Source organism: Schistocerca serialis, chromosome 4 (assembly GCF_023864345.2).
Source record: "Schistocerca serialis cubense isolate TAMUIC-IGC-003099 chromosome 4, iqSchSeri2.2, whole genome shotgun sequence".
Lineage (NCBI taxonomy): Eukaryota > Metazoa > Arthropoda > Insecta > Orthoptera > Acrididae > Schistocerca > Schistocerca serialis.
In genome coordinates this window covers 48,386,999-48,400,129 of record NC_064641.1, presented here as the reverse complement: position 1 = coordinate 48,400,129, position 13,131 = coordinate 48,386,999, and the positions used below count along the sequence as shown (strand labels likewise).

Here is a 13,131-nt window from a genome sequence, read left to right as displayed (position 1 = left end):
ACTGGAAGTGATCTCCATGCTGTGGAAATCCAGATGCTCTATTGATAATGGTCATTTTCCTGTCTGGCAGATATCTGGTATAACTCCCATTATAAAGAAAGTGACGGAAGACTGACATGGACACATTCTGAGAGCAGTATCTTCTCCTATGGTCAAAACTATGTACAGTGTATAAACAAATGGCAAGTGACTATGCGGACAGTCTAAGCAGAGATGGCAGGGTGTCCCTTTCAAAGGTATGAAAATCATTAGTCACTGCCCAAAAGACTCAAGAGATTGAGAAAAGTGACATTCTATGGTTGGAAGAAGAATAGCCTCCCAAAGTAGAAAAATGGAAAGACAAAGAAGATATCCAGTGACTTGGTTGCAAGAAGAAGAAGAAGAAGAAGAAGAAGAAGAAAGTTATTTCCATAAAGCCATTGTCGTACTTTTCAAAAGTTTTTTAGTTTTTGAATTCCTTTGCCTGTGTGGTAAGGAATAGAGGGAATGTACTACAGTGTTAATGTTTTCAGTAACTTACATTACAAGAGGAAAATTCATGAGTGGGAACAGATGTTTGTTGACTCCCTTCCTTTTCTAATACTTTACTTATTTATGGATTGGCTCAACAACAGGTCAATGCTCTTAGGGCAGTTATATAAAACTACAGCCATAAAATAGCAGATCCACTGACTGTGTGGAAATGACACAGTATGTTTATATGAAACAGGGGCATTCTACTCATATCCACATTTTTCTCTGTGTAATTGATTTTGTGTTCATGTCTCCAGCCAGATCAACAATTCCATTGTTGTGTGCAGGACTTCAGTAAGTAATCTAGACTACTATGTCAAGTAGTCTGGTTCCATTTTTGTTTCTTTCTTTTCCTTCTTTGACATCTGAATATCATACTCATTTATACAGTAGGCACAAAATAGTTTTGTTAATGTTAACTATTGTTCTTTTTTTTTTTACTTCAGGTAGTTCTCCTCACACTGACGGGATTTGTGGAATGGGTGTCAATATCTCACATTATGGCTGATAATGGACGTCTGCTACAAATACTTTGTCTGCTGCTTGACCAGGAGAGCTTCCAGAATGCAGCTGCAGAATGCCTTTTGCAGGTGAGACACTTCAACAGTCTTCCCAGGTTTGCTGCTGGATCCTAAAATCAACATTATTCAATATTTCAGTGATCCATCTGTCTGCCATCTTCAGGAGAATGCTTCTCCTATATAGACTTTCTACTGAACACTGAACATGTGCCACCCATCACAGTTGCTACCCTCTGAGACTGGGCTGGTGGCTCTGCCCTTAGCAGAACATTGCCAGTAATGATATATTGCACTCGGAGACTTTTTTCAAACACTTGGGCTAGCCACGCTGAAGAACATTGTGTTTTAATGTGGGATAGTAAGGAAAACCAGGGTCTTTCTTAATCAAATATCTGCCAACCTAATTTCAACTGCCTCTTTATAAACACTTTTCCAAAAATCTGAAATGTTGGTGACTACCACAGCCTCGACAAATTTCATCCCATGTCCCTCGTTTAGGCGATGTTCTGCAACTGCTGATTTTTATGGGTGTTGTAGCCTTGTTTGCTGGCTGTGTTCCATGACACCTATCCCGAACTGCGGGAATTGAACAGCTGATGTTCTGCAACTTCTGATTTTTCCGGGTGTTGTAGTCTCGTATGCTTGCCGTATTCCGTGCACCTGTCCTGATCTGTGGGAATCAAACAGCCGATATAAGCCTTTCCATGTTGACAAAGAATTTTATACACGCCAGGCTTCCTAAGCCCCAAATTAACTTTTATAGAGCTGAGTAGTGCCCTAATGGAAGATGGATGGAACACACTCATAAAATTAAAACTCATTACAATTTTTCCAGTCTTAAAAGATATGCCTCCAGCATAAGGAATAAAGGCCACAGATCTATGCTCCTCTTCATGCACCTCTGGGGATGATCCAGACTCCATAGTCTGATGAGTCTGCTTCTCAGAGTATCTGTTTTTCTTGAAAACACCTGTCAAATGTACAAGTTCTTGGGTTAAACTCTACTTATTCGAAGTGGCATATACTCTGCATACCAGAATCTTAAGGATGCCATTGCAGTGGTATGCTGGATGGCAACTCTTAGCATGCCAAAACCAACCTGTGTCTATTGGCTTTTGGTGAATACATTGTCCGAGATCTCCATCTCGTTTTTTATAAAGGATTACTTCCAAAAATGGCAATGTCCCATCACTTTAAACCTCTATGATAAATTTAATACTGGGATGAAAACAGTTGAAGTGATCCTAAAATCTGTTGAGAACATCACTTCCGTGAGGCCAGGCGAAAAAAGTATCGTCTATATGTCTCCAGAAGCATTTTGGTTGTAAAGTTGAAGTTCTCAGTGTCCTATCCTCGAAGTTCTCCATAAACAGATTGGCAATAAAGGACTACCCATAATCACTCCACCATTTTGCTTGAAAATGTTATCGTTACATGAGAAATACGTGGACGTCTGTGCATTATGACAAAGCTTCACGAACTTTTCATCCAGTTTTCCACAAATCAAACTCAGCGATTGTTCCAGATGATTATTCAACTCTGTTTCATTGCAAACTCCATTTTAAAATAAAATGAGAAATGTTCAAATAATTTACAGGAATCCATCTGCTTAACGGCCTTAATAACAGCCTGTATTTTGGCGGTTAACACCACCTTGTTTTTGAGGCTCAGCGGAATCAAGAAATCATAATACATAGCAACTTAAGCCTTCAGTGGATGGGACTAGGCCAACCAGCACCCAAAAGGCAGTGTTCACAGCAAGACAGTGCACACTGTAAACAGCTAGTGTCACCACACAACCAGAGATAACCAATGTCAGATGTTATTGATTGTGAAATATTAATTAACAGCAGGTGAATAAGTAATGTTAACTTTGTCCCTCTGTTGTTTGATCATGGAGAGAACAGTTTTCCAGGCAGAATTTAAGCAAAAATTCAACAACTTCCTTAATAACACAATCCCAGTAACTGAATTTGTGCGCAAGAACTTCTGACTTGTTATATTCCATCAGATGACTCATACCAAGGCACTGTTCTGCGGTTGGAGATTTGCTCACCGGTAATTTTGTGTGACATATATGCTCAAACACATGTTTTCCATAGTCCCCTTGTCTGACCAATTTATGACATACCACAGTTGCATAATGTACAGTAGACACCCAATTTACGCAAACATAGATTATCCTTTGCAGATCCTAAAAGGACCTCAGTCTTAGGTGGTATGTGAAAAATCCACTTCATTTCGTGTTTCCTCAGAATGTGACCAGTCGTATTCAAAGTGCTACCTGCAGAAGCCCAAAAAGCACAAGATTTAGGCACCACCTTTTTTGTCCTCCGTGTACTATCAGTCTTCCTCCATACTAACTCACCAAGGACCAGATGGCAACCATCCTTTGCCACCTTCATAATGAAACTAATGCTTAGGTATGAATATAATAGAGGGAAACATTCCACGTGGGAAAAATATATCTAAAACCAAAGATGATGTAACTCACCAAACGAAAGCGTTGGTATGTTGATAGACACACAAACAAACACAAACACACACACACAAAATTCAAGCTTTCGCAACCCATGGTTGCTTCATCAGGAAGGAGGGAAGGAGAGGGAAAGACGAAAGGATGCGGGTTTTAAGGGAGAGGGTAAGGAGTCATTCCAATCCTGGGAGCGGAAAGACTTATCTTACGGGGAGAAAAGGACAGGTATACACTCGCGCGCACACACACACATATCCATCCGCACATATACAGACACAAGCAGACATTTGTAAAGGCAAAGAGTTTGGGCAGAGATGTCAGTCGAGGCGGAAGTACAGAGGCAAAGATGTTGTTGAATGACAGGTGAGGTATGAGTGGCGGCAACTTGAAATTAGCGGAGGTTGAGGCCTGGTGGGTAACGGGAAGAGAGGATATACTGAAGGGGAAGTTCCCATCTCCGGAGTTCTTATAGGTTGGTGTTAGTGGGAAGTATCCAGATAACCCGGACGGTGTAACACTGTGCCAAGATGTGCTGGCCGTGCACCAAGGCATGTTTAGCCACAGGGTGATCCTCATTACCGACAAACACTGTCTGCCTGTGTCCATTCATGCGAATGGACAATTTGTTGCTGGTCATTCCCACATAGAAAGCTTCACAGTGTAGGCAGGTCAGTTGGTAAATCACGTGGGTGCTTTTACACGTGGCTCTGCCTTTGATCGTGTACACCTTCCGGGTTACAGGACTGGAGTAGGTGGTGGTGGGAGGGTGCATGGGACAGGTTTTACACCGGGGGCAGTTACAAGGGTAGGAGCCAGAGGGTAGGGAAGGTGGTTTGGGGATTTCATAGGGATGAACCAAGAGGTTACGAAGGTTAGCTGGACGGCGGAAAGACACTCTTGGTGGAGTGGGGAGGATTTCATGAAGGATGGATCTCATTTCAGGGCAGGATTTGAGGAAGTCGTGTCCCTGCTGGAGAGCCACATTCAGAGTCTGATCCAGTCCCAGAAAGTATCCTGTCACAAGTGGGGCACTTTTGGTGTTCTTCTGTGGGAGGTTCTGGGTTTGAGGGGATGAGGAAGTGGGTCTGGTTATTTGCTTCTGTACCAGGTCGGGAGGGTAGTTGTGGGATGCAAAAGCTGTTTTCAGGTTGTTGGTGTAATGGTTCAGGGATTCTGGATTGGAGCAGATTCATTTGCCACGAAGACCTAGGCTGTAGGGAAGGGACCGTTTGATATGGAATGGGTGGCAGCTGTCATAATGGAGGTACTGTTGCTTGTTGGTGGGTTTGATGTGGACGGACGTGTGAAGCTGGCCATTGGACAGGTGGAGGTCAATGTCAAGGAAAGTGGCATGGGATTTGGAGTAGGACCAGGTGAATCTGATGGAACCAAAGGAGTTGAGGTTGGAGAGGAAATTCTGGAGTTCTTCTTCACTGTGAGTCCAGATCATGAAGATGTCATCAATAAATCTGTTCTAAACTTTGGGTTGGCAGGCCTGGGTAACCAAGAAGGCTTCCTCTAAGCGACCCATAAATAGGTTGGCGTACGAGGGGGCCATCCTGGTACCCATGGCTGTTCCCTTTAATTATTGGTATGTCTGGCCTTCGAAAGTGAAGAAGTTGTGAGTCAGGATGAAACTGGCTAAGGTAATGAGGAAAGAGGTTTTAGGTAGGGTGGCAGGTGATTGGCGTGAAAGGAAGTGCTCCATCGCAGCGAGGCCCTGGACGTGCGGAATATTTGTGTATAAGTAAGTGGCATCAATGGTTACAAGGATGGCTTCCGGGGGTAACAGATTGGGTAAGGATTCCAGGTGTTCGGTTCGAGAAAGTGGTCTTTGATGAAGGGAGACTGCATGTAATGGGTTGAAGGTGTTGATCTATGTATGCAGAGATACGCTCTGTGGGGGCTTGGTAACCAGCTACAATGGGGCGGCCGGGATGGTAGGAAGTAGGTAGAAGGTAGGGGTGCGGGGTGTCAGTGGGGTCAAGAGGTTGATTGAGTCAGGTGAAAGGTTTTGTAGGGGGCCTAAGATTCTGAGGATTCCTTGAAGCTCCGCCTGGACATCAGGAGTGGGATTACCTTGGCAAACTTTGTATGTAGTGTTGTCTGAAAGCTGACGCAGTCCCTCAGCCACATACTCCCGACAATCAAGTACCACGGTCGTGGAACCCTTGTCTGCCGGAAGAATGACGATGGATCGGTCAGCCTTCAGATCATGGATAGCCTGGTCTTCAGCAGTGGTGATATTGGGAGTAGGATTAAGGTTTTTCAAGAAGGATTGAGAGGCAAGGCTGGAAGTGAGAAATTCCTGGAAGGTTTGGAGAGGGTATTTTGAGGAAGAGGAGGTGGGTCCCGCTGTGACGGAGGACGGAACTGTTCCAGGCAGGGTTCAATTTGGATAGTGTCTTGGGGAGTTGGATAATTAGGAGTAGTATTAGGATTATCTTTCTTCGTGGCAAAGTGATATTTCGAGCGGAGAGTACTAGTGTAGGACAGTAAATCTTTGACGAGGGCTGTTTGGTTGAATCTGGGAGTAGGGCTGAAGTTGAGGCCTTTGGATAGGACAGAGGTTTCGGATTGGGAGAGAGGTTTGGAGGAAAGGTTAACTACTGAATTAGGGTGTTGTGGTTCCAGATTGTGTTGATTAGAATTTTGAGGTTTGGGGGCGAGTGGAGCTGGAAGTGGGAGATTGAGTAGATGGGAGAGACTGGGTCTGTGTGCAATGAGAGGAGGTTGAGGTTTGCTGGAAAGGTTGTGGACGGTAAATGAGTTGCCTTTCCGGAGGTGGGAAACCAGGAGATTGGATAGTTTTTTGAGGTGGAGGGTGGCATGCTGTTCTAATTTGCGGTTGGCCTGTAGGAGGATGCTCTGAACAGCCGGTGTGGATGTGGGAGAGGAAAGATTGAGGACTTTTATTAAGGATAGGAGTTGACGGGTGTGTTCATTGGCTGAATTGATGTGTAGGTGAAGGATTAGGTGAGTGAGGGCTGTGGATTGTTCAGTTTGGAACTGGTATAGGGACTGATGGAAAGAAGGGTTACAGCCAGAGATGGGAACTTTTAAGTGTGAGTCCTTTGGGGGTAATGCCAAATGTCAGACAAGCCTGAGTAAATAAAATATGGGAGCGTAATCTGGCTAGGGCGAAGGCATGTTTGCGGAGGGAATGTAAATAAAACTTAATGGGGTCGTTGTGGGGATGTTGTGAGGGTGACATGGTATTAGAAGGTGGAAAGTGTAACCCTGAGGCTGAAATGAAAATGAAAATAAAAATATATGGGGAGAGATAAAGGTGAACTAGAAAGCAATTGGAGATCTGGCATGAAAAAAGTCGAAAAAGTGTTGGTTAAAGCTGAGCTATGTTGATCCTGTGGTGAACTTGGGTTGGTAAACAACGACGTGCACAAATTAGGTAGGTTGAATTGAGATAATCAAGAAAGCTGCACAGATTGTCACGGTAATGAGCCCAGATAACAAAAATATCATGTATATATGTAGACTTCTCTTGGCCAGGAATGCCCTCTTTGGCTGTCCTAGTTTGCCATTTATGTCCTCCTTGCTTCATTGGTCATGGGTTATTTTGCTTCCAAGGTAGCAGAATTCTTTAAATTCATCCACTTCACGATAACCCATTGTGTTGTTAAGTTTCTCACTGTTACTACTTCTCCTACCTCTTATTAGTTTAGTCTTTTTCTGGTTTACTCTCAGTCCATGTTCTGTACTCATTGCACTATACATTTCATTCGGTAGATATTGCAGTTTTCACTTTCACTGAGGATAGCAAAGTCATCAGTGAATCTTATCATTGATATCCTTTGACCTTGAATTTTAATCCCACTCTTGAATCTTTCTTGTACTTCTGTCATTGCTTCTTCAATGTGTAGATTGAACAGTGGGGGTGAAAATCAGCATCTCTGTCTTCAGCATTTTTAATCCGAGCACTTCATTATTGGTCTTCCAATCTTACATGTTCCCTATTGGTTCTTTTACAAATTGGACACTAAGCATCTACCACTCTAGCATACCTCTATTTTTCTCAGAATTTCAAACATATTGCACTATTTTTTATAGTCGACAGATGGTATGAGCTTGTCTCAATTTTTCTTCAGTCCTGCTTCCAGTATCAAGTGCAGTGTCAGACTTGTCTCTCTGGTGCAGTTATCTTCCCTAAAACCAAATCGATCGTCATCTAATAGCTCTTCTGTTTTCTTTTCCATTCTTATAAATGCTTTTCATGTCAGCATCATGAATGTGTTAGTTGTTAAGCTGATTGTTGGACAGTTCTTGCATGTACATGCCCCTGCTATCATTGGAACTATGTGGATGATGTTTTTCCGAAAGTCTGATGGTGTGTTGCGACTCTTACAGGTTCTGCACATCAACTTGAATAGTTACTTGGCTGCCACTTCCCCCCTCCCCTCCGTGATTTTAGAAATTCTGAAGAAATGTTATTTATCCCTTCTGCCTTATTTGATCTCAAGTCTTCCAGAGCTCTTTCAAAATCTGATTCTAATACTGGATCCACTCTGTCTCTCATATTGATTCCAAATTCTTCTTCTATCACATCATCAGACAAGTTGCCCTCCTTCATAGAGGTCTTCAATGTACTCTTTCCCTCATCTGCTGTCTCCTTTGCATTTAACGGTGTAATTCCCATCACGCTCTTTATGTTACTACCTGCACTTTTAATTTCATTGAAGGATGTTTTGACATTTTTACCTGCTGATTCAGTCTTCCCAATGATAATTTTTTTCACAGTTTCTTTAAATCTTTGCTGCAGTCATTTTGCCTTGACTGCTTTGCACTTCCTATTTATTTCATCTCTAAGGGGTTTATATTCCTGTATTCCTGTCTTTATGTGAACATTTTTGTAGTTTCTTCTTTCATCGAGTGATTGCAGTATTTTCTCTGTTACCCAAGGTTTCTTCGCTGCTGCTTTCCTTGTACGTATGTTTGCCTGTGCAGCATTTGTGATTGTGCTTTTTAGTGATGTCCACTATTTTTCACATGAACTGCGTACTCTGGTATTACTTGCCACAGTATCCACATTCTTAGCAAATTACAAATACATCTCATCATTCCTCAGTACTTCAGTATCCTACTTCCTTCCACACCGATTCTTTGATATGGTTCTCTTAAACTTCAGCTTACTGTTAAATGTTGTTAAAATGTGATCTGAGTCTGTATCTGCACCTGATTCCCCTGCAATCCAATGTCTGATTTCAGAATCTCTCATCTGACCGTGAAGTAATCCAGCTGGAATCTCCCTGTGCTCCAGGAATTTTCTAAGTGTATCTTCTCCTCTTGAGATTCTTGAACAGAGTATTTGCATTACCATCTGATTAGTCTTTCTCTTCTCTCATTCCTACTCCCGTAACTCTTCCTTCTATTCCTTCTCTTACAACAGTGTTCCAGTCCTCCAGGATTATTAGATTTTCATCTCCCTGTACATAGTGAATTACCTGTTCAGTATCCTTAAATACTTTATCTTGAATTTGTGACATTGGCATGTGTACCTGAAATATTGCTATCGGCATTGATTTGCTGTCGAATCTGGTGAGAACAACCCTGTGACTTAACTGTTCACTGTAGCTCACTCTTTCTCCTATTTTCGCTTTCACATTGAATCTTAATCCCATTATAAAATTTTTTGCTGCTGTTGGTATCACCCTACATCCTTATCTTCTTTCCATTTCACTTCACTGACTGCCACTATGTTTGTATTGAGCCTTTGCATTTTCCGTTTCAGATTTTCTAGGTTTCCTACTACATTCAATCTTCTGACATTCCATGGTCAAACTTGTAGAACGTTATCCCATCGTTGGTTATTCCATCTTTTTCTCATGGTTGTCATACTATTTCCTTAGCAAGCATGGACATAAGAAGAACTGCAACACCACAAGATGATTGTGGTTATCTCCTCCTTGCCAGCCCTCCTACAGGTCCAAATGGGTAACTAATTTGGAATCTTTTTGCTGGTGGATAGATCATTGTGCATGACACTTGTCCAGTGGATACACATACTCGTCTTTAATGCAGTGGTTTCCATTGCCTTCTGCATACTTATGCTGTAGATCATTGCTGATTCTTCCACCTTTTAGGGGCAATTTCCAACCCTAAGGCCAGGAGAGTACCCTGAACCTCTGTCTGCTCCTCCACCCTCTTTGACAACACTGTTAGCAGAATGAAGTTGGCTTCTTATGCTGAAAGTCTTTGTCTGCCATTACTGATGATTTTCATTCAAAATTTAAGTAGTGGCTAGGTTCAAACTCAGGACCCAGGACATTTTGATTCCTGTTCAGAGATACTCCCCCTAGACCATGGGTGAATAGGTGACTAAGGGCTTCCTATCCCAATTCCATCTGTTTGTTGGTGTGACTGGTCATTGAATAAAAAGTAAGTAGAAGTCAACATGTGTTGAGACAGGGTAATTAGTACAACACCAAACTGAACCTCAGATAACCATGTTGTTGTTGTTGTTGTTGTTGTTGTTGTTGTTATTGTTGTTCCGTCTTCAGTCCTGAGACTGGTTTGATGCAGCTCTCCATGCTACTCTATCCTGTGCAAGCTTCTTCATCTCCCAGTACCTACTGCAACCTACATCCTTCTGAATCTGCTTAGTGTATTCATCTCTTGGTCTCCCTCTATGACTTTTACCCTCCACGCTGCCCTCCAACGCTAAATTTGTGATACCTTGATGCCTCAGACCATGTCCTACCAACCGGTCCCTTCTTCTTGTCAAGTTGTGCCACAAACTCCTCTTCTCCCCAATTCTATTCAATGTTGTTGTTGTGGTCTTCAGTCCTGAGACTGGTTTGATGCAGCTCTCCATGCTACTCTATCCTGTGCAAGCTTTTTCATCTCCCAGTACCTACTGCAACCTACATCCTTCTGAATCTGCTTAGTGTATTCATCTCTTGGTCTCCCTCTACGATTTTTACCCTCCACGCTGCCCTCCAATACTAAATTGGTGATCCCTTGATGCCTCAGAACATGTCCTACCAACCGATCCCTTCTTCTGGTCAAGTTGTGCCACAAACTTCTCTTCTCCCCAATCCTATTCAATACTTCCTCATTAGTTATGTGATCTACCCATCTAATCTTCAGCATTCTTCTGTAGCACCACATTTCGAAAGCTTCTATTCTCTTCTTGTCCAAACTATTTATCGTCCATGTTTCACTTCCATACATGGCTACACTCCATACGAATACTTTCAGAAATGACTTCCTGACACTTAAATCAATACTGGATGTTAACAAATTTCTCTTCTTCAGAAACGCTTTCCTTGCCATTGCCAGCCTACATTTTGTATCCTCTCTACTTCGACCATCATCAGTTATTTTGCTCCCCAAATAGCAAAACTCCTTTACTACTTTAAGTGCCTCATTTCCTAATCTAATTCCCTCAGTATCACCTGACTTAATTCGACTACATTCCATTATCCTTGTTTTGCTTTTGTTGATGTTCATCTTATATCCTCCTTTCAAGACACTGTCCATTCCATTCAACTGCTGTTCCAAGTCCTTTGCTGTCTCTGACAGATTTACAATGTCATCGGCGAACCTGAAAGTTTTTATTTCTTCTCCATGAATTTTAATACCTACACCGAATTTTTCTTTTGTTTCCTTTACTGCTTGCTCAATATACAGATTGAACAACATCGGGGATAGGCTACAACCCTGTCTTACTCCCTTCCCAACCACTGCTTCCCTTTCATGTCCCTCAACTCTTATAACTGCCATCTGGTTTCTGTACAAATTGTAAATAGCCTTTCGCTCCCTGTATTTTACCCCTGCCACCTTTAGAATTTGAAAGAGAGTATTCCAGTCAACATTGTCAAAAGCTTTCTCTAAGTCTACAAATGCTAGAAACGTAGGTTGCCTTTCCTTAATCTTTCTTCTAAAATAAGTCGTAAGGTCAGTATTGCCTCACGTGTTCCAGTGTTTCTACGGAATCCAAACTGATCTTCCCCGAGGTTGGCTTCTACTAGTTTTTCCATTCGTCTGTAAAGAATTCGTGTTAGTATTTTGCAGCTGTGACTTATTAAGCTGATAGTTCGGTAATTTTCACATCTGTCAACACCTGCTTTCTTTGGGATTGGAATTATTATATTCTTCTTGAAGTCTGAGGTTATTTCACCTGTTTCATACATCTTGCTCACCAGATGGTAGAGTTTTGTCAGGACTGGCTCTCCCACGGCCGTCAGTAGTTCCAATGGAATGTTGTCTACTCCGGGGGCCTTGTTTCGACTCAGGTCTTTCAGTGCTCTGTCAAATTCTTCACGCAGTATCGTATCTCCCATTTCATCTTCTTCTACATCCTCTTCCATTTCCATAATATTGTCCTCAAGTACATCGCCCTTGTATAGACCCTCTATATACTCCTTCCACCTTTCTGCTTTCCCTTCTTTGCTTAGAACTGGGTTTCCATCTGAGCTCTTGATATTCATACAAGTTGTTCTCTTCTCTCCAAAGGTCTCTTTAATTTTCCTGTAGGCAGTATCTATCTTACCCCTAGTGAGATAGGCCTCTACATCCTTACATTTGTCCTCTATACCATCCCTGCTTAGCCATTTTGCACTTCCTGTCGATCTCATTTTTGAGACGTTTGTATTCCTTTTTGCCTGTTTCACTTACTGCATTTTTATATTTTCTCCTTTCATCAATTAAATTCAATATTTCTTCTGTTACCCAAGAATTTCTACTAGCCCTCGTCTTTTTACCTACTTGATCCTCTGCTGCCTTCACTACTTCATCCCTCAAAGCTACCCATTCTTCTTCTACTGTATTTCTTTCCCCCATTCCTGTCAATTGCTCCCTTATGCTCTCCCTGAATCTCTGTACAACCTCTGGTTCTTTTAGTTTATCCAGGTCCCATCTCCTTAAATTCCCACCTTTTTGCAGTTTCTTCAGTTTTAATCTACAGGTCATAACCAATAGATTGTGGTCAGAGTCCACATCTGCCCCTGGAAATGTCTTACAATTTAAAACCTGGTTCCTAAATCTCTGTCTTACCATTATATAATCTATCTGATACCTTTTAGTATCTCCAGGGTTCTTCCATGTATACAACCTTCTTTCATGATTCTTAAACCAAGTGTTAGTTATGATTATGTTGTGCTCTGTGCAAAATTCGATCAGGCGGCTTCCTCCTTCATTTCTGTCCCCCAGTCCATATTCGCCTACTATGTTTCCTTCTCTCCCTTTTCCTACACTCGAATTCCAGTCACCCATGACTATTAAATTATCGTCTCCTTTCACAATCTGAATAATTTCTTTTATTTCATCATACATTTGATCTGCAGAGCTAGTTGGCATATAAACTTGTACTACTGTAGTAGGCGTGGGCTTCGTATCTATCTTGGCCACAATAATGCGTTCACTATGCTGTTTGTAGTAGCTTACCCGCATTCCTATTTTCCTATTCATTATTAAACCTACTCCTGCATTACCCCTATTTGATTTTGTGTTTATAATCCTGTAGTCGCCTGACCAGAAGTCTTGTTCCTCCTGCCACCGACTTCACTAATTCCCACTATATCTAACTTCAACCTATCCATTTCCCTTTTTAAATTTTCTAACCTACCTGCCCGATTAAGGGATCTGACATTCCACACTCCGATC

At 42.0% G+C, this 13,131-nt stretch overlaps 1 protein-coding gene across 3 annotated transcripts in view; it reads left to right on the top strand.

Moving 5' to 3' along the window:
- Positions 1 to 13,131, top strand: part of LOC126475361 (exportin-5) — a 197,251-nt gene that overhangs the window by 56,208 nt on the left and 127,912 nt on the right. For all 3 annotated transcript variants that reach the window (XM_050103176.1, XM_050103177.1, XM_050103178.1), the window contains exon 5: positions 960 to 1,103. In XM_050103176.1, the coding sequence (XP_049959133.1) occupies positions 960 to 1,103 (144 nt within the window). The remainder of the gene's footprint in view (positions 1 to 959; positions 1,104 to 13,131) is intronic.